The 25,197-nt window shown below is 40.6% G+C and overlaps 2 protein-coding genes across 3 annotated transcripts in view; one reads left to right on the top strand and one right to left on the bottom strand.

The window, feature by feature from the left end:
- Positions 1 to 18,452, top strand: part of ift172 (intraflagellar transport 172) — a 45,040-nt gene extending 26,588 nt beyond the window's left edge. For both annotated transcript variants that reach the window (XM_084377757.1, XM_084377756.1), the window contains 23 exons: positions 2,745 to 2,834; positions 3,021 to 3,118; positions 3,397 to 3,532; positions 5,433 to 5,549; positions 6,360 to 6,502; positions 6,905 to 6,998; positions 7,153 to 7,217; positions 7,886 to 8,066; positions 8,213 to 8,322; positions 10,591 to 10,720; positions 12,071 to 12,169; positions 12,275 to 12,384; positions 12,628 to 12,691; positions 12,979 to 13,065; positions 13,602 to 13,718; positions 14,616 to 14,726; positions 14,850 to 14,969; positions 15,161 to 15,256; positions 15,576 to 15,635; positions 15,743 to 15,841; positions 15,927 to 16,080; positions 17,115 to 17,206; positions 17,618 to 18,452. In XM_084377757.1, coding sequence (XP_084233883.1) covers positions 2,745 to 2,834; positions 3,021 to 3,118; positions 3,397 to 3,532; positions 5,433 to 5,549; positions 6,360 to 6,502; positions 6,905 to 6,998; positions 7,153 to 7,217; positions 7,886 to 8,066; positions 8,213 to 8,322; positions 10,591 to 10,720; positions 12,071 to 12,169; positions 12,275 to 12,384; positions 12,628 to 12,691; positions 12,979 to 13,065; positions 13,602 to 13,718; positions 14,616 to 14,726; positions 14,850 to 14,969; positions 15,161 to 15,256; positions 15,576 to 15,635; positions 15,743 to 15,841; positions 15,927 to 16,080; positions 17,115 to 17,206; positions 17,618 to 17,707 — 2,463 coding nt within the window. In that variant the 3' untranslated portion in view covers positions 17,708 to 18,452. The remainder of the gene's footprint in view (positions 1 to 2,744; positions 2,835 to 3,020; positions 3,119 to 3,396; positions 3,533 to 5,432; positions 5,550 to 6,359; positions 6,503 to 6,904; positions 6,999 to 7,152; positions 7,218 to 7,885; positions 8,067 to 8,212; positions 8,323 to 10,590; positions 10,721 to 12,070; positions 12,170 to 12,274; positions 12,385 to 12,627; positions 12,692 to 12,978; positions 13,066 to 13,601; positions 13,719 to 14,615; positions 14,727 to 14,849; positions 14,970 to 15,160; positions 15,257 to 15,575; positions 15,636 to 15,742; positions 15,842 to 15,926; positions 16,081 to 17,114; positions 17,207 to 17,617) is intronic.
- LOC311271853 (nuclear factor 7, brain-like) lies at positions 18,234 to 21,709 on the bottom strand. The gene has a single exon (XM_084377758.1). The coding sequence runs from the start codon at positions 19,951 to 19,953 to the stop codon at positions 18,442 to 18,444; it is 1,512 nt and encodes a 503-aa protein (XP_084233884.1). The 5' UTR covers positions 19,954 to 21,709; the 3' UTR covers positions 18,234 to 18,441.
- Between the last annotated feature and the right edge of the window lie 3,488 nt (positions 21,710 to 25,197).

The raw sequence follows: 25,197 nt of genomic DNA, 5'->3' as shown, positions 1-25,197 counted from the left end.
AGGGAGGAGAGGCAGTTAGACAGTTAACCTATGACTTACCTGAGAAGTACTCTCACCGAGAGGGCAGGATTGTCGTGGTAATGTTGCACTACAAGATAGGTATTTTTTAGTGTTTAGCTAGCATAAAATTACTTCAACAGAAACATTAGTTGGTGTATTTTTGTGTTAACAATCCCTAAATTGACTATATGAAATTTTAAAGGTGCTGAAGCTAATGATTGAATCTGCAACTCTGCGGTTCCAATCAGCTCTGCAGAGATTTAGTATCTTTCAGCTCATTGTTTTGGTTTAGTGGCCCTAAACGTTTCTGTTTTGGACTTTTCTGAGAAAAGGCTGTAAAATCCCACTGTACACTACCTGCTCATCACCAAACAACAGAGAGACAGACTTACTTAGACTACCTGGTGAACATAGTGGAGCATTTGGCAGCAAAAGAGCCAGATATTTCTCTCAGGTGAGGGTGGAGACCAAAAATGGAGCCAAAACAGGAGTGAAAGTTGGACTTAAATTTGTCAGGTGGCAAGAAACTTATTTAATTAAAGTAAAATTTATATTTTGTTTGCTCTGTGCCTGCTGGATGTGTAAATAGGTCACTGTCTACTAACATTCTTTACCTTTTTAAGAAAATATCAGTGATTCTGTAGAATGAGATGGATCAACCATCATTCTCCAAAATGCACTCACTGCACCTTTGATTGACAACAACCGGCAAATTCTGCATAGCATGCCTTTGATAGACCATCAGTTGTTTACTTACCTCATAGAAATACTGTCAGTTTTGTCCTTGAACACCGGACAGTGAGGCGGAGGCAGCCAGAAGGGATAAAGTGACATTTTGCCCCCGGCAGTTAAAATCTGCACATTGCTCAGAGATATATACAGTCACCTGTAACACACACATATACGCACACAGCCTCGTGCACGTACACAAGCTTCAGTTCGGTCTCCATGGAGCAGTGTGGGCTGTGTTTGCTCGAGGGAGCTTTGGCAGCAATGACAAATTGGATGGTTCTAACAATAGTTGCCAAAATACCAGAAATACAGGAGTGTTGATGAGGAGAAGAGAAAGAGAAATCTGGTCTAAACACAAAGAGAAGAGAAAGGGAAGAGAGATGATGATGGTGGTGAACGCAGCGTGCTCTGCTTATTCTGATGAGCTCAGCTGAGCCAAACAGCCTCCACAGACTGCCAGCCTCTGAAAATAGCAGGCCATTTCTGTCTGTTTGCTCTATGGGCATATTCACAGAAAGTAATTAAGATAACAAGCTCTTTGCTTTCCAACTTGTGGGAGTTGCAGGAAAGTATAATTCAGTGCAAACTCAAACAATGGAGGAATCTCACACCTGTGGTTTCGATGCAGGAAATATCAGGAAAGAAACAACGAGTAAACGTTTTGTTAATCAGACCTGACGAAGAATCACCACATACATAATTTGCTGCATCGATGCCGGTGTTAGTTCAGGTTCAATAGAATATAACCTTTGTTTTAATGAAGCAAAAATCTGTCCATATTGAAAAAGTTATTTTGTTCTTATATCCGTATATCTCATTAAACTGCATCCAGAATTCTTCTTCATCATTAACATTCTGAATTAAACACAGTTTTTTCTGGAGCTGATGATGCACGTTCAGGTGCAGATTGATTTATATCTCTTTTTCATAGTTACATATATGGAAGCCCAGGTTGCTTTGATAGGCCTTCAGCTCGTCTGTACTGTTGGGTCTGGTGTTTCTCATCTTCCTGTTGACCTTGGTTCAGGTGAGGCGAGTTGAAAGGCCACTATCAAGCTTCCATAACACCTCAGCAGCGCCACAGGCTGATCGCCTCCATGCCACGCCGCAATGATGCAGTAATTTGTGCAAAAGGAGCCCCGACCAAGTATTGAGGGCCTAAATGAACATACTTTTCAGAAGATCGTCATTTCTGTATCATAAATCCTTTATGTTGATTGGCCTTATGTCATATTCTAATATTTTGAGATACTCGATTTTTACATTTACATGAGCTGTAAGCCATAATCATCAAAATTAAAACCAAAAAAAGGCTTGATATATTTCACTTTATGTGTAATGAATCTTTTCCATGATATTCAAATTTTTTTAGGTGCACCTGTAGATATCAAGTGAACCACCTTGCTTCCTTCTCTACCCTGTTACACAGCTAGCTAGTCCAGTCATGTGAGCAAGCCAACGTCCCAACGTGGGAACTGAAAGGGCGCACTGGGCGGGATCTAGGCATCAGTGTTCTGGCCACATGCCTTGGGCCTCATTGCCACTAGGGGGCCTAGACAGATGAGAAAAGAACTGCTTTATAATGTTTAACATACTTGTTCACATTAAGATATTTAAGAATATAAAAATCTAAAAGAATTTGCAGTATAAAACCTTATTTCAGTGATAAAAATGAGCATGTTTTCTTACTTTACATAATCTCAAATATATATCTAACTAAATTATTAATATATAACATATAGAGTATAATAATTACCATGTGGCATTTATAAATTTTGTTTGTTTACCACATATCAAAATATGCGTACAGGGAGGCCCTGGTCTGTACTTTGCTCTGCAGAAATGCTATTTTCATATACTGTGCTGTTGATTATAAAATGTTTTATTTTCAAACTTATATACCAGAATAATGTCAAATATGAGCTTGTATATAGAGAGCTTATGGTATACACATTGTGTTCTATATTTTCTAAGAGTATGTTGTGTGTATTTTATGTGTTAATGGCCTGCAGGTGGCAGAGCAACTGTTTGTGAAGGGAGGTCACATCAAAGACGCAATAGACATGTACACTGCAGCAGGGCGCTGGGAGGAGGCTCATAAGGTCAGTGTGGAGACAAACTACACAATTAAGTATATAAAATAAAGACACGCATTTTTGTGGCAATTTGATACATTGAAATTAAACTTCTCCGTATAAAATTTGACTTTTTGAGGGTTAAAATTAGTCTTTTTATTATTTTTCTTTTTTATTCTTTTATTATTTAACCAGCGTTTATTTTGTTTGCAGTTGGCGGTGAAGTGCATGACAGAGGAGGAAGTGATGGCTCTGTACCTCAGCAGAGCTCAGGAGCTGGAGAGAGACGGCAAATTCAAGGAGGCCGAGCGGTAAACGGAGATCACTTCATTTATAGTAATTTATCGCCTCACTGGCTGCTGGAAGCACGGAGAATAAAGAGAGGCAAACTAACATGACGATGTTTGAATTTATCTTGCACCTCAGTTACGGCAGGAAAAATAATAAACACAGTACCTGACTGCTGACAGGTCGTTTCCTTCCATTATGTGAAGACTGAGTCTTTTCAAAAGTCTTCTCTGACTTTTTTTGACACTCAAATACTAAAATGAAAACAAACATACTAATGGTTGCCTGTGTGTGCGTGCAGCCTGTTTTCCACAGTGAAGCAGCCTGACCTCGCCATAACCATGTACAAGAAGAACCGGATGTTTGATGATGTGATTCGCCTGGTGGCCAAACATCACCCCGACCTGCTGACAGAGACCCACCTGCACCTGGCAAAGGTATACAGCACACTGAGGAGGGAACTGGTGGGATAATGGAGGTTCAACAACGATCTTGTTAGCAGCAGCTGAATTCTTCCCCAAAAAATAATTAATTAGCCTGATAATCAGACAGAATTGCCATTTAATTTCACTTCCTTCATTCAGTCTAACATTGTGTTCATGATAGCTGATGTCTTCCATCCTGTAGCTGTCACTTCAGTCCACACAGATGATGTGGTAGTGATTACCAGAAACAGCTAACTTAATATGTTTCACCACGGTCCAGGACAACCTGTGCAGCTGAGTCAAAGTCAGCCAAGCATTTAGCCACCTGACTTCTGTCACTACTTTTCATTGACGTGGCGTGGAAGCCAAGTGGCTATGAAGGAAGTTGATCTCCTCGTTCTTAATCCCACCTGCAGAGCACTGATCAGTCAACTGGCTGTCAGTGGGAGGAGCAGCAAACCGGTATTAAAGGTCCAGTGTGTGGGATTTTAGGTTAAGTTCTATTGCATTTGAAACTGGGCCTAAGACAACAGAGGGCTATCCATAAACAAGTTGGCAGCAGTTGTAGCGTGGCTAACGTTAGCCTAACTCTCTCCATTTTCTCTGGTGGTCTCTGAGGTGGAGATGATTGTAATTTAGGATGGTAATACATATAACTGGCTGATATGTTTCAGCAATGGATAGTTATCTGACTAGTTTGCCGTTACGGACAGTGATTTAGCATTTAGTTAGGTTAGCTTGCTCACATGATTGCACAGGAAATAATGGGTAGACTATCTAAGAGGTTTTTTTATTGAATTAATTTGTATTAATTTGATTTAAATGTTTGAAAAAATCAAACACATTCAAAATATTATCAAACAGTAATTTGGCCACTCTGCAGTAATTCTGAGGACCTCAGAGGGGTCATGGACCGTCTGTTGACGACCCAGGCCTTACCGTATGACTGTTACCTTAGAATGAGTCTTTAATATATACAGAGGGAGGAGATCTTCTTCCAGGGAGTCAGCCATGTTTCTGCAATAGCCCAGAATGGACAAACCAAACACTGACTCTAGAGAAGGCCCTTCCCATGTTTTTAACGGCCACTGGTGAGGAGCGTTCAGTTGTTTGCAATCTGCACCCACACCGCTAGATCCTACACACTGGACCTTTAATCACATAACATCAGAGATTTGATTTTTGAGGCGTGTATCGAGGCTATGAATAAGCAGGAAACCCAAATGCAATGACACTGTCGTTTGCAGATTTAGATTACATCTCAGTATTTTCCCTGTTCAGTTTTTTCAAGCGTTGAAAAGTTGTCAGAAGGACTTTTGTCTGTGTTATCGGCAACAATCAGCTATGGATGAGCATTACCATCTGAGAAGCTCTCACAGGCTCAGAGGACACTTCCAGTTCAACTTGATCATGATTTTGTCGTGAGGGCTACAAGCGAGACCGTTCTCTCAGTGTTATGTAACAGAGTGTGTTCACAGTTCTGTGGTTATCTTGTGAGAATTGCCCAGCAGTGTTTTAAACTCTAACAATAATTAGAAATGTCCCTAATGAAGAATTTGGTCTAAATTCTGAAGTTTTAAAGCTCGTGCTCATGAATTATTTGTGTCCAGTTGTGGTTGCTCTGGGACTATCTTAAGCTTCGGATAGTTGCAGCAAAGAAGATTCAGAAATAAATCCAATAGAGTTTCATCATTAAGTGGTTTTATTTAATTTTGTCAGCAGTTTTCCTTTTTGCTGTGTCACTTACTGAGCGAAAGGATTGCTGAGGGACAGAAATTCTGCTTTAATCATCTTTTCTATACTTAAACATTCATGTGCTTCAACCCATTTTCTAGCTAATCAATGCTGGGTCAGGCTGCTTCCTGAGGCCTTGCTGTACCTGATGTGTTTGTCATTTTGATGTGTCTTGTAGGAGTTGGAGGCTGAATCCAGGTTCTCAGAGGCAGAGTACCACTTCATGGAGGCTGAGGAGTGGAAGGCTGCGGTCCACATGTACAGAGTCAATGATATGTGGGAAGAAGCATACAGGGTAGATACGGTCACATTTGTTTTGTTGTCTCGCGAGCTGTAAATCCCATTTAATCTCCAGAATACGTAGAGGTTTGTACTGCACACATCTGAACTGTAGTTGTTTATCTTAAACCCCTAAAAGTGCTTCTAAACCCACCTTTTACTTGTTCAGGAGAAGATAAAAACACCCTTGACGTGTCAAAGCTCAGGTGGCAAACTTGTTCCACAGGCTGCTTATTATGACAAATAAATAAAACAAAATACTTATGAGTAGAGAGAGATCGCAGAGGACATTAATGCACATACATTTATAAAAATGAGTATATAACCACTGGGGTCGTAACAATCTGTATTCCGATATCAATGTAGTGTGAGTCCAAAGGTGCCTACAAGGCAGTCTAGCAATTTCCATATACGTAAGTGTGAGACCTTATATACCTTGATTATCAGAAAACATGACATGGATCAAATAAGCTGATCTCATATTGTATGCACATGTTATTCAGTCTAGTTTGCCTAATTTTCCAAGCTTTAGAAATAAATGTAACCCATACTGTGCCACTCAGTCCGAGCGTGGGCGTAGACGGCAAAACCACGCCCATCTGAGTGAAATATCAAGTTATCAAGAGTCCCTCATTGGAGCAGCATTATTACAACTGTGTGCGTCCCTGCTGACGGTGTTTATTGCTGCTGTTGTGTTGAGAGCTCACTGCAACTTTATAGCTTCAGTGTAATGTCTTTCTCTGGGATTATCTGTGGTGAGGGAAACGGCTGCAGGACTCCTATAGAGATATATGATTACACATGTGTGTTTGTGTTTGTCTGTCAGGTGGCGAAGAGCCATGGAGGTGCTGGTGCCCAAAAACAGGTGGCCTACCTGTGGGCCAGGAGCCTGGGAGGAGAGGCGGCCGTCAAGCTGCTCAACAAGTTCGGCCTCCTGGAGTACGCCATCGAATCTGCGGCGAACAACTAGTGAGGCCCACCACGACACATAGACCCGACATACACCGTGATGATTCATCCTTATTTACTTACGTCACATTGAGTCAAATCTGTTTAAAATCTTGAGAAAAGACACTTTGATACCCGTCCGGAGGTTTTATTAGTTCCGCAGTCCGGCAGGGAGCTTCCTAATGATTTGTGTCTTGAGATCTAATAAGTGTGAACTGCTGTGTAGTTTCTGGGATAAACACAGTGTACGAAGAGGGCATTGTAGCCGGTGTGCGGCCCAGAAGACATTCCTCCAGAACACCCACCTGCTGACTTTAATAAGCTCATTCCATCCACATATCCAAATGAATATTGACCCAACAGTCGGTTATTGAATTGTAAATCCTGACTTAATTTCTTGCTCTTTCTTTTGTCACTCTCCAGCTCGTTTGACTTTGCTTTTGATTTGGCTCGTCTCTCGTGTAAGGAAAAGATCCCGGAGATCCACCTCAAACACGCCATATACCTGGAGGACGAGGTAACTCTGTCACAGTCCGGCTGCAGACTCTGACCTAACCTGCTGTCCATACTGTAACTGTACCGCACCATAAACACGGGGACTGTTTTATTGCACGTCCACAAACATTTGTTCAGTATATACTCCTTTACATATCAAACTGTTTTGTTTCCAGGGCAAGTTTCCTGAGGCTGAGGTCGAGTTCATCAAAGCAGGAAAACCCAAAGAAGCCGTGTTCATGTGAGTGCTGCAGATGATGATGTGCTGACCACGCTGAACACATGTAGCTCAGTGTTACTGTCAGCTGAGCCTGTTAGACTCAGGGGTGAATCTAGAGTTAGTTAGTTTATTTAGAGATGAAGAAACTATTGATATCATGATTTGAGGGGATGTAGTACTTTTAATTTGAATACTTTCAGATTTTTCTGATCATACTTCTATACCTTTTTTAAAAAAAACACAACTTTTACTTGTAACAGGGTGTTTTTACAGTGTGGTATTACTTTGGTAAAGGATCTGAATACTTCCTCCAACACTGTTGCAGATACGGCCCCTATTAATTATTGATGGAGGTTCACAGAGTTCATTCGTTTGAAGTGTTTGAGGATTTAACTCAGTTTGTAAAAGCTGCAGTAACTGTAAAGGGTCATGCTGGTGCTTTATTGCATATTTTTACCTTTTTACTATAAATCCTGCACACATAATATTATCGATCACCATTTCTCAAAGCGTATCATGTGTTTTTAAATTGTTTTCCTGCAGTGTCTGCTTTAAGTTTACAGAGAGCAGCCAGTTTATGTCGTTCTTCGAGTTCCATTTCTACACGTAGCATTTTAGAATCTAAAAAAGTTGGGTTTTTCATATTATTTTTTGGGCATGTGTGTATGTGTGTGTGTGAACTGCTCCAGGTATGTTCACAACAAGGAGTGGGCCAATGCCCAGCGGGTGGCTGAGGGCCACGATCCAGAGAGCGTGTCTGAGGTTCTGGTGGGCCAAGCCAAGTTCTGCTTTGAACAGAAAGATTTCCAGAAGGCTGAAGCCTTCCTGCTCCGAGCCCAGAGACCCGAGATGGCTGTTAAATATTACAAGGTGACTACAAGAGCCAAGAAAAGAGTCTCAAAATGTTCTGAGCTAAAATGATTTCTTTATTTTACTGAAACTTTACACATCCTAGACTTCGACCACCTTCCGTATGTTTCCTTATTCCTTGTCGTTGTCTTGTTTGTGTTTATCAGGATGCAGACATGTGGAGTGATGCCATGAGAATCTGTAAGGAGTACCTCCCCAACAAGCTCTCCATACTCCAAGAGGAGTACGAGAAGGAGACCTCCAAGAAGGGAATCCGGTGAGAATAAAACCAAACAAATAGAAGAAATCAGTGTCCATCAAGACTCAAGAGTAGATCAGAATCGATACTGGATTTTTGGGGCTGATACAGATAAAAATTCAGATATCTATACTACATTAAGCACTGTAAGCAATGTACCACACTAAGGCCACATGGTCAAATTTAAAGGATCGATTCACCAAAAAATGAAAATTCAGTCATTATCTACTCGCACCAATGCTGATGGAAAGTCAGGTGAAGTTTCGTAGTCCACAAAACATTTCTGGAGCTTTACAGCATCACAGCATTCTCGTAACAAGTGAAGTAGCTGGGGACTTGTAATCCAATTCCCTGGAAGTTCGAGATCCAAAAATTGATTTGAAAAAGACGTCTCTCAACGCACACTGCATTTTAAAACGTCCCCAGCTACTACAGTTGTTAAGGAGAACGCTGCAACACTGTTTGGCTGTGAAGCTCCAGAAATGTTTGGTGGACTACGAGACTTCACCTGACTTTACATCAGCATGGGGGTTCGTAAATAATGACTGAATTTTCATTTTTTGGGTGAACTGTTCCTTTAAATAATTGATTTATGTTAATGTATCAACAGGTTTTCTGCCGCTCATCTGGGAACGAACGGTTAAACACAAAAACAAAAAGAAGAGTCACTAGATGGCCTGAGGGTGGATTCTTTAAAACAACAGCTTGTATTTCCTAACCTGCAAAAACACACCAAGATTAGAGATTCTGATAAATTACACCATCTAAATTACCACGAGAATGTTTTTCTGCATCATAATCTGGAAATAAAAGTTATCTTTCAATATATATTAGACTATATACAGTATATACAGACACTGATATACACCAATATATCCGTGATAAGCCAATATCTGTCAATCAAATCAGCTGATCAATATATCGGTCAGGCTCTACTCCAGAGAGCTGTAAAATGGTGATTTAATTTACCTTCATTTACCAGTGTTTTCCTCTCATTACACAGTAACAACAGGAGGAAATCTGTGGTCCCTTCCTGATTAAATATAAATAAAAACACTCACTGAAGCTGCATCTTGTTATAGTTACTACAACAGCAGCAGCAGATGCTTGAAGCCTCGTCAACCACACTCGTAATTATGGATCCGAGGTTTGGTATCTGTGGGACTTTATTTTAAGAGTTTTCAATCAGATTTTGTTGACCTGTTATATTATAAAGAAACCCTTTAAAAGACCAGAGGGAAACCACAAAGAGCTCTATGAACATTTTACAGACTCTCCCATCTCGCCCCGGCAGTATAATCTATGCACAAAGAGTCAGTTTGATGCTTTATTAAAACACAGCTCATGTGTTATCCCGAAATGAAACTACCAACAAGGAATAGCTCGTTAGTTAGCCGGCAGACCGGCAGCGTGCAGCTCTCATCCTCCTCCCATCGCTTCTCTCTCTTTAATGACTTGTGGGAGAAAACATCAAAAGTTGCCAATGGAAACGAACGAGGAAGAGGGTTAGAGTGAGAAAACACTGAATTATTCCTGCAGAGTTTAAAGCTCACGCTCCAGATAAATGCAAGGCTTCCTGTTTCTTAAAGGCGTCTGCAAACCATGATCGACTTTAGTTTGTTAAGAGGTGCATGTGAGTTGAATCCTAATTTTTTTATCAATTTTTTTATTCTTCCGAGATCATTTAGTGGCAACCTTCATTTACAATGACGTCGAGTCAGTTACCAAAACGAACATTATTCCTGCCAGTCAGGTGCTGTGATCATTTGTGGATTTGAATGTATTTGTTTCACATTCAGAGCCCAAATGGAGTGAAAATACTAACATGAACCCTTTTTGAAAGACAGTCTTATGTAAATTACAAATAATTTTTATGATGGCTACAGTGGGAACACAGAAAGAATGTGTTTCCTGTTGGGTACATTAACATCTGACGACCAGAGACTGAAGAGACGTGACAGATCGACTGTTTAACAATGTTGCATGTGAATGTTTTTATTCTTTATCATCTTCTATTGTTGTTCTTCAGTTTTTGTTGCACTCTTCAGTCTTTGAATGACAAAACTAAGTTGTGTTGTACGCAAGTATGATAACTGCAAAATTTTATTATTCTGATTGAAATTTTAAAACAAAGCACGATGACTTTTTTAGCCCTAATTGGCCCAGATATCCATCCTATTCATGCCAGTGCCTTGTTTTATATTTGATGATGTGCTGATTTAACCCTCAGATGAGATGAATGTTTGTGTCTCCTGCTGTGACTCTCACTCTGTGTGTTTGTTTCAGGAGTGTGGAGGGCCTGCTGGAACAGGCCAGGGAGTGGGAGCAGTCGGGTGAATACTCCCGGGCTGTGGAGTGTTACCTGAAGGTGAAGGACGACTCCAACACCACCCTGATGGAGAAGTGCTGGATGAAGGTAAAAAATATGATTTTTAATAGGTCCAATCAGCACAAATACAGCTTCATTTGTTGTCATAGGTCTGAAAAAAACTATCGCTGAACTATTTACTACTGCTTAAACTATGATTAGAGGAGTGCACTGATATTAGAGGAGTGGTAGCAACTGCAGCAGCTTTTCACGCCGTCATATGCATCAAAGGGGGGAATTATGGCATTGAAATACATCGAAATGTTGGACCGTCATACACGGATCAGCAATAACAATGTGACGTTAGCTAGCGAGCTAAGTAGCGGAGACATCAGCAAACTAGTTGTGATTGTTTTGTGGTTGTTGTAAAGAAGGATCGTAATACATTGAAGCAACAGAGTTCTTTGAAGTGTGCCAATGGCAGTTTGAATTACAGTGTAGCCCGAACACTTCATCCTAGAACTCTGTCCAACAACAACACGCTGCACCTAGATGTATTGGGATTGGGCAGATATTACACCAATGCAATGAGCCGTTCACCCAAAGAGTACCTGTATGTGATCACCACAAAGACCCAGCTGCTCTTCTACTCCATTGTCTTCATGTTATAATAACCTCTTTCTAATGCTTGCAATGTATTATGACGTGGGTGTTGCTACATCTAATCTGAATTTCATCTTGTATAATTAGGGTTTTGATTTGGTCTTTAAAAAAATAAACAAATTACTAACTAACAAAATGAGGACTAAACCAAAAAATGTCTCCAACTGAAACGTAACATTTCTCTATTGGTTGTATCACATTCAGCACTGTAGGGGACGGATGATAGAATAGGTAAATAATTGTAGCCGACGTTTTCTTACGGCGAAAGGTCACAGTGTCACCAACATCAATAGATTTCACTCAGGGGTCACACAGCAGGTATCGTGTGTTATTGATTGAAGTGCGATGGAGATCAGATCATTTAGAATCTGAATGGTTGGTCTGATGGTGGCGCTGAAAGAGAAAGGTTACAGGGTCTCAGAGATCAATACTTTTTTTTTCCTTTTGGGAGTTTGATTAACCAGCATGACGAGAAGAAAGACAAGTGTGTTTTCATTTGAGATGTGGACATCTGGTCTCCTGGTGGTGTTCGAGTGAAGGTCACAGGGTCAACAGGATCAATAAGTGGCTTCCTGTAAAAAGCCTGAACGTGCACAGTAGATTTTATTCCAGCTACTGGTACGATCACTTAACCTCTGCTCCTCTCCGGAGTTACCAAAACTTCTGGAGCATACACAATGGTTAGTCTGATTAAATCTAGTGAGCAGAGTACAAACCAATGAAAAACTTTGATTTATTTTATTCGCACCAGAGGGCTTTTTGTGTGTCCTGATGTGTGTGTGTGTGTGTTTCCAGGCAGCAGAGTTGTCCATCAAGTTCCTCAGTGGAGATCGAGCGATGGAGGTGATCCTGGTGGTCGGACCACGACTCACACAGCTGAGGAAGTTCAACGCTGTAGGTCAACACACACAAAAGCATGCACGCCGTGTCTTGGCACCAATCTGCTTTGTTTAAACTTGTATTGTGTTTTTTCTTTTTGTTTGTGCTCACATGTTTCAGGCTGCTGAGCTCTACCTGAACATGGACCTCATCAAAGAGGCGATCGATGTCTTCATCGAGGGCGAGGAGTGGAACAAAGCCAAGAGAGTCGCCAAGGAGCTGAAGCCGAGGTTTAAAGACAAAGACACACACACACAGCATTGCACAGTTATCATTACAGACTAAACAGAAGAAAAATCAAAGATTTACATTGAATTCAAAAGTCAAAATACACTTTAAAATCACAAACTCAAGGAGACTGTAAATACTTCTCATAACCTTGTAAAAGTACAGATAATTGTCTCCAGTTCAGATTAATCGGAGTTATCTCTAGTTGTAACTGCCTTGTATGTCATCACTGTGATCTTTGGCAGGTACGAGGAATATGTGGACCAAAAATACAAAGAGCACCTTAAGAACCAAGGCAAAGTGGACTCTGTAAGTACAACTACACACTCTGTTACAGACTGGATCTAATTTATCCAGAGAACTCTTGCAATATTATCGAGCTAACACTGAGCACTAGGTTTGAGCCTGATTGGGGCCATCATTTATTCACTCAAATGAATGAGAACGAGGTGAATCACTGCAGGGAAAATCTCCATATTGCGCAGGAAATGAAGCAATCGGAAAGAAACAGAATCTTCTGGAAGTTTACATTTGATTTTAAGCTTCATGTTGTCGTTGATGAAACCTGTTTTTTGTGATTGCCTGTGTCTGGTTAGCTGGTCGGTGTGGATGTCATGGCAGCTCTGGACATGTACGCAGAGAGAGGCCAGTGGGACAAATGTCTGGATACAGCATCTAAACAGGTACTGAACACATAATCAGCCTCACGCTCTTGGAAAAATTATCCATTTGGATAAATGGTGCAAACCAGAGCTGCAACAATGAATCTGTTCAACAATTAGTTGTCAGCCATTTCCAGCTTCTTAAATGTGAATATTTCCTGGTTTCTTTCCTGCTTTATGACAGTAAACTGAGTATCTTTGGGTTGTGGACAAAACAAGACATTTGAGGACGTCATCTTATTTTCACATTTCTTTTACAGCAAACAACTGATTGTTTTGTTGAGGAAGTCATTGTAAGATTAGTGGGGGGGTTAATATCATGTAATCAAGGGGTTTTGGTCATAAAACCTGGCTCAACATGTCAGCGCTCCATCAGAATCAGGTTTATTGCCACGTAGGTATTTACCAAAAAAGTAATTTGTGTTTTAGTGCATTATAATACACATAGCAAGTAGCAAAATAAAAGGAAAGATAAAAAAGCAAGACATTTGAAAATTCAAAGCTGTACAGTTTACGTTTGAAATCATCCCTCATTATCCCTGTTGTGTTTTTGTCAGAACTTTAAGATCCTCCAAAAGTACGTCGCTCTGTACGCCACACACCTCATCAAGGAGGAAGAAGCTCTGAAGGCTCTGCAGCTCTACATACAGCACGGAGCTCCACCGAACACCCAGGTACTGAATACACACTTTTAACTTCATATTCATGGAAAACAGCTCCAGTTTATTTATTATCTTTCACTCTCAGTCGACACCTTGTGAGGTGTTTCTCACACTTCCTGTTTTGCTGCGTGAATTTCTTAGCGCCTGGATTTAGGAAGCTTCAGGTCAGCCAGCCTTCCTAAATGCTGCTCATGGCAAGACTGAAAATTGTAGGTTATATGTTATCTCGACAAAGATATCCGCCAAAGTCAGTGCAGTTTTCACCAGACAATAACGTCCATGTTGCTTTGTGAAAATTGAATAACAAAGTCACAAACCAGGACTTTTTCTCTTCTCAAGCACCATTCTGATGTACAAAATAAGGCTACAGCCTCCCCAGTTGACACGATTTCAGAAGCAAAACTGCAACACTAAGAAAATGTCATAATCTCTTATGTGTCAGTATATTGTCATTTATTTATTAGGGTTCTGCGGGTTCTTTAAAAGTCATTAAAAAGTCTTAAATTTGAATCCACGAGGTTTAAATTGCCTAAATGCGTCCTCTTCTTTCTTCAAGTCCAAATTTCTGATGATACAAATCTTTAAACTTACCACTGAACCGAATATTGTCTTTTTACTTTATGTTGGCAAAATGAAGATTAACCTTACTCCCTCTAATAACCTGATTCCTGCATAAAAATGTACCCCTGCATGGGACCACATATATACTACACACCTTTATACTTATCCTGCAATGGTTGATTGGATCTCCTTTTCCTCCTCCATCTTAAATTTGGTGAAAAACATCTTGAAAAGATCTTTAAAAGTGTTAAATGTAAGCGTCTGATACTTGTAGTCACCCTGTTTCTGATATAACCACAAAGCATGTGTGAAAGGACCAACAATACATTTCACCATTGTTATTCTCAGAACTTTAACATCTACAAGCGCCTCTTCTTGGACCTGATTAACCTTCCTGACACTGATGGACAAGAGTCGTACCGGATGTGGGCCGACCTCCGCAACTTCCTGCTGCAGCTGGTAAATCACAACAGTATCTAGTTCAGACCACCTGAGATGAAAAGCACCACTTAAGGGGGTAGTATAAAGCTAAATGTATTCATTGCTGTGAAGCTGATTCTGTTTTTTTTTTCATGATTTCAGTGTGAGAACATGTCCAGGTCAGCCGAGGCGAACTCTCCAGCTCATGAAGACTTTGAGCAGATGCTGCTGATCGCTCACTACTACGCCACGAGATCTGCCGCCAGAGGAGTGGAGCAGCTGGTACTCCAAACAGCACAGATTCTTTTTACCTTTTAACCAAAACAAGACTCTGATAGATACATTATATTTTTAATGTCAGAGCTTAACTTCCTACTTCTTCCTCCACAGCTGGAGGTGACAGTTGTTTTATTAGTCATTTTCAAATTAAAGCTCCTTCTACTTCTTCTTCTTCTGCTGCTGTTTCTATGCAGATCAGTATAGCAGCCAAGCTGTCGGTGTCTCTGCTGCGTCACACTGAGCTCGTTCCTGCAGACAAGGCGTTCTACGAGGCAGGTCTGGCCTGCAGGGTGAGTCTACCATGAGGAGGTGTAGTCTCTACACTTAATAACTTTGCCAACACACAATATACCTTGTGTCTAGACTACGCAGAGAATTTAAAACTAACAAGGAAGAAAAGAAGAACGCGTTTAGTCTTATTTAGAAAAAGGGAAATTGCTACACCCTTTTTTTTTTAAAAATGATCCTACCAATTTTTTTTTTCTTCATTTGCCTCTCAGGGCTTCCGTACATTTTGTTCTAGAAGATCATTTCCGTTCTTCTGACGGAGACATGAACCTCTGTACCAGATTAACGATGCATGTTCCTTTTTACTTTTTAATGTGGCAGGCTGTTGGCTGGGAGAACATGGCCTTCATCTTCCTCAATCACTTCCTGGATCTGTGTGAAGTGAGTTAACTGTCTTGACTCAACTGTAGAGCTGGACATGATGAAACGTTAATGTCTCAAATCAACACTGGACTTTTCATTTCTGATTGGTTGATTTCTTCCTCCAGGCAGTTGATGAGGGGACCCTGGACGCTCTGGACCACTCTGACTTCGTCGACACCGACATTCCCTTTGAGGTTCCGGTTCCCTCCAAACTCTGTGTCACTGTAAGAGATCCATCCACCAAACACTTAACACTTAAACATCCCAGTGGACACACTGATGAGGCTGATGTTCGTGTGTGTGTTACAGGACGCCCAGCGGGAGCAGATCCGTGACTGGGTGCTGATGGTGTCCATGGACAATCGGTTGGAGCAAGTTCTGCCGCGTGATGAGAGGAACTCGTATGAAGCCTCGCTGGTGGCCGTCAACACCGGCCTGCGCTCTCTGCCCTGCATCCTCACCGGTAACACACACACACGCACAGATATATACCAACACACACACAGTCTATAAAATGTTAACAAGTTACTTGGAAGTGCTTATAAATGTTTTTTAAACAAACAATAAGCATGTTTAGGAGACATATGCTCATTTTCAGTTTCATAATTTGATTTTGGGTTACTACTGGAACAAGTTTACATGCTGTAATGCTCAAAAAACAAATTAGTTTTCTCAAACTGTCCAGCAGCACGGTGTTCCCCCTCTGTCTGATTGGTCAGCTCACACATACATGAGCTAGCACTGCTCACCGTGCCTCTGGTCGCCTCTGTCTTTGTTTTCAGCTTCCAGTTAGCTTCACTTCTACCTCGAATATAGGCAGACATTATGCAAATGTGTGACTCTGTGAAAGTCACGGAACTAAACTGACGAGGTGTTTCAGGAGCAGTGTTTTCTGTGGGAGAGAAGAGCTCCCGTTGGTGGGGAATTTGAACTTTTTAACTATAAAGGACTTATAGATCTCCTTTAAAAAGCCACAAGTCAGAAATATTAATCTTTTCCGTAACTGAATAAACAAGCTGTTCTCAGAGGAAAATAATGTCCCCAAAACACTGTTTGCAGCTAGTAAGGTGGCAGGGTCCGCCACATATAAACAGAGTAAAACACTATGAAACTGATGCTCTTTAAGGTCAGTTTGTTTATTCTGTCCATTCAGTCATGAAAACAAAGAGAGTTTGTTTATTTAGTTTGTTTGGGCATAAAAAGATCTTTCTCTTCTGAATAATATTTCCTCCTCAAAACTACATATTGCCCCTTTAACACATTAATAATTTATGATAATGTTATTAAACATCCTGTAAGGATGCCCCCATTACCTTTTAACAAAGGCCTATTACAAGCACCTTTATTTAAAGGATTACCGGCTCCTTTAAAGTTTACATGTGAGGAAAATGTAAAGCTGTAACATAAAATACAACTCCAGCAGCAACAAAGTAAAACATCACTGTGGTGTTGATCTCCCAGTTTACCCTCCTCACTCTGTGGTGTTCCTGCCTCCAGGCTACCCGGTGCTGAGGAACAAGGTGGAGTTCCCTCCTGTGGGGAAAGCAGCCAACAAGGAGGACTGGAACAAATTCCTCATGGCCACGAAGGTGAGAAGACCAATTCAAGATTGATTTCTTGTGTTGTTGTTTTTTTTAATATTGGTCAAAGGCAGAAGAGAGCATGGATGAACTCTTTTTATTTAAATGTTTTATTTTTTTTACATTTCTGTCCAACACACACACATACTACACACACAAAGGGAAGTTGTTTGATGTCTCTCTTACAAAAGCCAAACTCATTTCACTGCATTTCATCATCTCTCGACTTCAGCCGTTTTCTGTGAATCAGCATAAGCAGTCGACTAATCGCAGCATCATTATCTCCCATCTCAACGAAACACACACACACACACACACACACACACACACACACACCTTTACACCACATGTGGGTCAGTGACAGAATTCGTTGAAGCTGTTTTGTGATTGGTTGTTTTTTGTGTCCATCTTCCCCTGCAGACCACTCACAGTCCAGAGTGTCAGGACGTCCTAAATTTCATCAGCCAGTGGTGCGACAGCCCGCCGGCATCTGGCTTCTCCTTCCACTGACACACACACACACACACAAACACACACACTTCTTTTCTGTTTGTGTTTGTTACACTCTGTGCTCTTTCACCTCTCTTCTTCTCTGTTTCTTGTCGGTTTTTTTTCACGTGTCCCAAAACTGTCCCAAACCAACTATTTATTTTATTTATTCAACTTTTCATTTTTATCTGCTTTCATGGCAGTCTCAGCGCTGTTTCAAAGCCTGTTTTTATTCATTTAATCTCAGAAACAGTCATCTTAAAAATCAGCCATGTGTAACTGGACTTTTTCTTCGAAGAACAAGTAAACCAACCACGCACTTGATAAAATGTTCTAACTCCGTCATGACTTTGATTTAACCTGGGAATTTCTAGACAATTCTTCTGCTCAGTCTCCTGCTGAATTGAGACCATGTATGAAGCCACGTCACTGAAGCAAAGCGGACGAATGTGGACACACGTTAGTTGAAATTTTAATTCGGACATGACCGTGATTTAACCTGGGAACTCAATCTCCCACTTTATCTTCTCTTTCTATCTTCTCCCTCTTTCTCCCATCAGAAGGATTTTCTCTGTCAGGATGGCATCGCTGAATAAAAGCCAAAGGTTTCCATCACATTTTAACTACATAGTTCTTATTCCAGCAGTTACTTTATTGTTCTCAGACTTTTTCATGTGCAAAGTCGGGGGGGAATTTGTGAAAATGCCTTTACCGTGTGTTTGATATGGAATGTATTTTGTTTAATAAAGTTAAAATTAAAAGTTGATTTTCAAGTAATCACTTTCCCTTAACCCTCCCCTATTCTCATAAATAATTTCACTATCACTTACATACCTGTCGTCATCGTCATCGTCATCATCACTCACGGTGGTAGTATTCGGTACAAATATTCTGATATCTGGTGTGTCTGGTAAAATTTTCAGTGGGAGTGTATCTCTTGTGGCGATGTATGGGAACACCCTCTCACTGTAAGGGTGTGGGAACCTGTGTATGAGTATGTCTGGATCAAAAAATGACAGACTGTAATAGTCCACCTGCACTCTGATCCTCTGGAGCTGTTTCTTCACTGGAAGAACGTAGACATGATCACATAGACTCGGGGCGATTGTTTTGTATGTCCCATGATATAACCCTATTGTCAGTAACCGAGACTGTGGGTCTAAATCTCCTTTCTTTTGAAGAGACTCTGGTGCCACACCCAAGACCCAGTGTGCACTGTCCCCAACCTCAACCACCCAGCTGTGAAACCCTGATTTAAAGCCCTCTGAGCCGAGCACAAAGCAGGTGCTGTCGATCCTTTCTGGATTATCAGGGAGCTCCTGTCGCTCTCTGCTTCTCACGCTGGTCAGATCATCAGACAGGATGAGTCCTGGATGAGCAGAGTTTGGATCCAGGATCACTGTAGTGCAGACGACCGCATCCTTCATCTTCTTCCAGATTTTGAGACTCAGGTTGCCCAGGTGTGTGGTCACGTCTATCAGAGCTCCTGAGAGCGGCTCTGGGTCATCCATCAGGGGGCGCTGCTGGACTCTTTCCAGCGCAGCTTTGTAGTTTTGCAGGAACGAGGCGTCTTCAGCTCTCAGCTCCTCCTCTGCTGCGCTGATGGTGTCTGAAAGAGCTGCGATCTCTCTGCGCAGATCCTCCATCTTCTGCTTCATCGCCTTACGTTTTTGCTTTTCCTCCTTCCTCAGAGCAGCCACCCTGACCTCCTCCTCCTCTTCTAGAACCCGGTGAAGCCTCTTGAACTCCTTCCTGATCTGCCTCTTTGTGTCTCGGGCCTGGACTTTAATTTGTTTTGATGTTTGATCGCAGTTTCTTTTAGCTTCTTCAAAGAGCTTCAGTTTCTCCTGCAAAGGTTTGAGGCATTTCTGGAGCTCCTCTTTGTGATCCTGCGCAGCTTCATCGACGGGTCTGAATCTGTGGTCGGTGTGTTTCTCTGAATCTCTGCAGGCGAGACACACCGGCTCCTGATGGTCCACACAGAAGAGTTTGAGGTTCTCAGAGTGCAGACTGCAGAGAGCGCCTGAAGACCTCTGATCTCTCTCCAGTAGGAAGGCCTCACACCGGTTCTTTAACGCCAGGTTAGGAGGCGGGTGTTTTCTTGAAGAAGTCCTCTTACAAACAGGACATTTGAGTGTTTGTTTCCTTCTCCACCATCTCTGCACACAGTCTTTACAGAAGCTGTGACTGCATGACAGAAGAACAGGGTCTTTAAAGATGTCCTGGCAGACAGGACAGCGGAGATTTTCCTCTGATTTGGACGCCATTTTCTCTTTCAGCGTAGCAGGAAACACCCAAGCCACGATGTTGAGACAAGATATTAGTCAGCTGACTCGTCTCTGGTCTTGCATAAACTTGTTTAGAGTCTGAGCTCTCTGAAAACTTACTGGTTGTAGTCAGCAGCAGGTGGAGGTGTTAATGTTCCAGTTTCCCCTCCTAAATCTTCTCTCTCGTCTCTCGGTGTATGAGTGTCTTCTCAGTGGAGGAGTAATTACTCAGGAAGAGGTGAGTCAAGGAAAGAGGATGGAGGCGGAGCTGAATGTTCAACTGGAATAAACCAGGGGTGTGTTTCAATCCACTGTGTTAGCGTAACTGTGAAAACGGATATTGCCAAATTACCTGAGGGAGAGTCTGACTCATCCTGTCAGACTGATCCTGGATCCAGGACTAGTGTTTTTAAAGGAGAAGTCCACCGATTGTACACTTGAACATCTGATGCAGGTTTTAGGGAGTACGACTGCATTTGTGAGATATGGAGGTTTGTGAAATGTGAAAACTCTCCTCAACTCTGGTCGAGGTTATTGGCCCGAAGCTTCATTAGCAGCTTCAATCATAGCCCAACTGAATCTGTGACCAAACTGTTGAAGGTCGTATTGATAACATTTTTATGAATTTCATTTTTTTTAATCTAAAAGTTTGTCTCGTCCAAAATGATTGTTTTGTTTATGTCTGTGTTAGAATCCTGACAGTTGGTTCCTGCTTCGAACAAGATTTGTCAGCCAATAGTGTAACACCGTTGGTATCAATAGTCTTGGTAGTTGAAAAAAACGAATGACTGAGTTCTACAGTATTCACCCAGCATACTGTACTGCCCTAACATTAGCTGGCTACCATTAGCAATGTTAACATTAGCTAGCATTAGCAACGTTAATGTTTGCTAGCTAACGTGAGCAACATTAGCTAGCTAGCTAAACTATAGCAGTTATGACTAAAAATTTTGATTTTCATAGATGTGATTGTCTTTCTGGATGCAAAAACATGTCCACACTCTGTTTTTCCAATCAATACACCCACCTCTGAAGTTTCTTTTTATAAACTTTGTGGTGAAACACTGTTAACAGCCCGTATTCTGGGCTGTTATAACTCAACATTGAGAATTTCACAAATCTAACACTCATCTATGCTGAAAAAACAGGTGGATGTGAATCTCCTGTCATGAAGTTCAGTGTTCCTGATGCACGAGGACAGAAGGTCTGTTGATGTTTGGTATGTCAAGAACATGTTCTCTTGTGAAAAGCAGCTGCAGTGAAGGAAGATCTGTATGCACATTTAAGGACGTTCGGGTAAACCACTATTGCCTGTAGAAGAAAAGTTTTATATCCTTCATATCTTCACGTTCACATTGTAAGAAATGTATGTATGTAGGTGCTGCAACAGGACTTCATCAGGACGAGGAGAGGTGGACTCTGTTTATGTCATTGATGCTCGGTGCTCAAACGCAGACAAAACTGATGAACAGTGATGTCAACTTTGAATGTGAGGATGAAAACCATATTATCTTGACTGTCTTGTTGCTGTTGTTGATAATTCTCCTGACGCAAAAATTCAAAAATGCCCCACAGAACTATTTACTGTGTGTTTAACCACTGTGTCCTTAAAGTCAATGTGCATGACATGATAATAACAGACCTAAACACTATTCGCTCCAAGTTCAAGAAAAGAAGAGAAGTCAATTTTTATGATTCTTTAAAAATAAGTGCCTATCTAAATCAATATGTTATAATATATTAATAATACAGCTAAAGGCTCCTACAGACCAGGAAGGTTACGGTAGGTGTCACCTTTGGATTTTTATCAGTGTTCAAAATTATCACAATCTTTCCTTAAAAGTACTATATGTAAGTTTACTCTCCAGCAGTGGGAACACCAATGTTACGCAAAATGTTTTGCTTCTATTCCTGTCACGTCTTTCTTTGCTGACGATCGTGGCTTCTCGCCGTCGAGGTGCTACTTCTTCATCCTCTCCTGTTGGACTGAGGGCAGACCAGACGCTACACTAACTCACGAGGCTAGCTGGTTAGCTTCAGTAGTCATCTCTGCAACACTACACATAGACGTGTTCGACATGATGTCGACGCTTATTTCTTCAAACCTCTGTTGATTATTTTAAACGTTTTAAACTCAAATTCTGGCATAAAGCTCCTTTAATATGTGCGGAATATAAATAAATCTGTCAAATGAGAAGAAAGATGAAAAACAAGAATCATTTGAATCATTTCTTTATTTCATTCTTCAGCAGTCAATGAGAAAATACACATACATACATTTCATCATTGGGAAAATACAGCACATTCATTTGTTTATTTGAAGTTGATATAGAAATGTGGACACGTCATCACGTTTGTAAAATTTAAAGTAAAATAATCTATTTGAAGGATACAATTAGTAGATTATATAGTTTTTTTTATTCCTTTCTTCTATATTGATCATCTATTTTATATTTTTCAGATGTGTTTCATTCTAGACCGACTGTTGTAAGATGATTGGCAGCTGTTTTAAGGTCTGCATTACAAAAAAGTCTTTGTAATCCCTCAAAACCTTTAAATTCAGGCTCAGATTCCACTTGTAAAGATGCAAGTACTACCATCAGATCAATCAGTTGCAAAAATAAAGCTTTACTGTTTGTATTTCCATCTTACTTCAGTCAGATTGCAGTTACATTACCTTTTTTACACAAAACATCTTTTAAAAAACACAATCTGCAAAACAAAATATCAAACACAAAGTCCTGCTTTGTATATCCCCTCACTGTGGTTGACTGTCCATACATCCATTGCATCCTACAGTATATATATGGCCTCATTTCCCAGCAGAGATACTGTACATCCGCAATCAATATAGAAGCCTGCGTGTTTGAGGGAAATGCATTAGTAAGTGATAAGAGAAGACATTTCCTGTTCTGGTTCCATGTCTCCTGAAACTGAACATACTCACCGACATGCTCATCATTCAGTTCATATATCAGTGTATTCATGTGTTTATTTACATTTACACAGGAGAAAATGTGATTGGCAGACAAATATTATGCTAAAATACAGTTATTTTATTAGAAAGAAGGCGATTAACAAAGTCTCAGGAGGCTGTGGTTCCAAAAATGTGCCTTTTACTGAAGGGAATTAAGAAATTATGGTCGCAAAATGTTGCAATTCTCTTGATTTTGTTTGTAATTCGACTCTTTATTTGTCATTGAGAGTATCAGCTCAGGAAGAGGAAGACGAAGAAGATGAAGAAGAAGACGAAGAAGCAGTGTCCTCACTGCTTTAACCTTCCTCAGCTCCTTTATTTTTATATCTACATACATGTGAGGATATTCTACATGCCTGATCAACATTCAGTATAAGGCCTCTGGTAAACCTGGTTATTTGAATATCACCCTTCATACTTTAAAGAAACATTATATAGAAATTGGTGTTTTGTGCAATTTGGCGCCCCCCACAGTTTCTGAGTGCAACACCACTCTTTAAAACACAAATCCCAGGTCTGTAACAGTTTGTCAGATGTGATGTAGGTGCTGACTACAAACAAAACTCATTACAGCAGAACAATGTCATGTGTTGAAAACTTGTATGTATGTAACGCTGTGATCCTTCCCTCTCACTGACGTTACATAGTGCAGAAACAAGTGACAGAGACGCCATTCACCCTGTTACAAGTCACTGTACCATCAACATGATTTTGAAAGTTATTTAAAAAAAATGTAATTGTTATTTTACTGTAAAAAAGTCTATAAACTCAAATAAACTTGATGCATCGGTGAGGACGTTTACTTGACCTGCATGTCGGACCGGGAGTCTGGATTTTTGATTTTAATGATGGAGGGTGATGTAAGCGAGAGGCAACAGAGCAGAAATGCAGAAACAGTGATGGTGGTGGTGAAGGAGAGAGGTGGAAGCAGCGTTAATAAAGCAACATTTAAAGCCTTTACAGAGTCTGTGAGAGACTATTTGACTGTTTCTCTGTTCTTTCTTCCTTGGTGATACGATTACATGTAGGGATAGAGGAGCTTTATCAACTCTACTGCATCAAGGAGAATAAGAAGAGTAATGTTTTAGTAAAGTTTACGGTATTATTATTAATGAATATGAACTTAGTTATCTTAAGGAATCTTTCAGCAGGGTTTTGTTTCTACTGACAGTTCTTTAGCAATTTCTGCAAATTCCCTCTGTGATTAAATTCTTCAGAAAATTGTGTCATGGATGGAGGTCTCTGACTGGAGTTTGGTGAATATGAGCTGAGACGCATGTTAATTAAGAAAATGTTTGTGTTCTGTCTTGCGCATTCTTGCATTGTTGCTGTTGCTGTCTTGTTGTCTTTATTGTGTGAATTTTATGACTTTATAGGCTTCAAAACATCTCACCAAAGGACTGCAGTTCAAAATGAGCCAGCTAACACTGGCACATTTATAGAAATGTCCATTAATGTTTGTTTTACTTACAAATAAATAAATGAAATGCGCCCACAAATATATCTTCTATGTCCTTTAAATTGTATTATGATTCTCAAAATCGCCGAGACACATGGAAAAGGGTGAGTTTACTGTCAAGAAGTATATTTCTCATGTTAAAAAAGTCATTATTGTATTTTAATTGAGAAGTTGGGATTTATAGTAGTGATTGGATTTTGGAGCACCTATCTAGTGGCCACTAGTGTTCATCAGTGGTACTGCAGCAACCTCTTCCATATTAGTTTCAGTTTTAAGTTGGGATGCTTTTCAGATATGAGACAAAATGGCTGCATTTCTCTCAATTAATCAATTAGTTTGACTTATAAAATGTATGAAAAAAAAATTTCTCAAAGCAGAAGACGACGTCCTCAAACGTCTTGTTTTGTCCGTTTACTGTCACCGAGGAAAGAAACCAGAAACTATTCACAAACGGAGGCAATCAGAAGATTTTTTATCTGATCTTTAGAAAATTACTCAAACCGATGAATCGATTATCAAAGTGGTTAAAACAGTAGAAAATGGCCGTCTTTATTCAGTGAATCCATGCTGTTGGTTCAGAAGGCCACTTGAGTTTTAGCCATTTTTAGCTGGTAGTCATTGATCTTAATTTAACCACTAGAGGCTGTCTCACGTCACCTGAACACACTCGGTCACTGAGTTCAGAGCTGATTTTCAGCCGCTCTCTTGGCATTCACCGCGTGCCTTAATTGTATGGACATTTAAATCAAGGTCCGCTGTGAACACGAGGAGAGACGACCCAGATTCTTCTTCTGCTTCCTCTTTTCCT

The sequence above is a fragment of the Pagrus pagrus genome (assembly GCF_965226575.1).
Source record: "Pagrus pagrus genome assembly, chromosome: 16".
Lineage (NCBI taxonomy): Eukaryota > Metazoa > Chordata > Actinopteri > Spariformes > Sparidae > Pagrus > Pagrus pagrus.
Note: the sequence above shows the minus strand (reverse complement) of the source record. Positions and strands in the feature narration are given on the sequence as shown.

Coding starts and splice junctions, on each gene's coding strand:
- LOC311271853 (XM_084377758.1), bottom strand. CDS start 19,953: ATGGCGTCCAAATCAGAGGAAAATCTCCGCTGTCCTGTCTGCCAGGAC.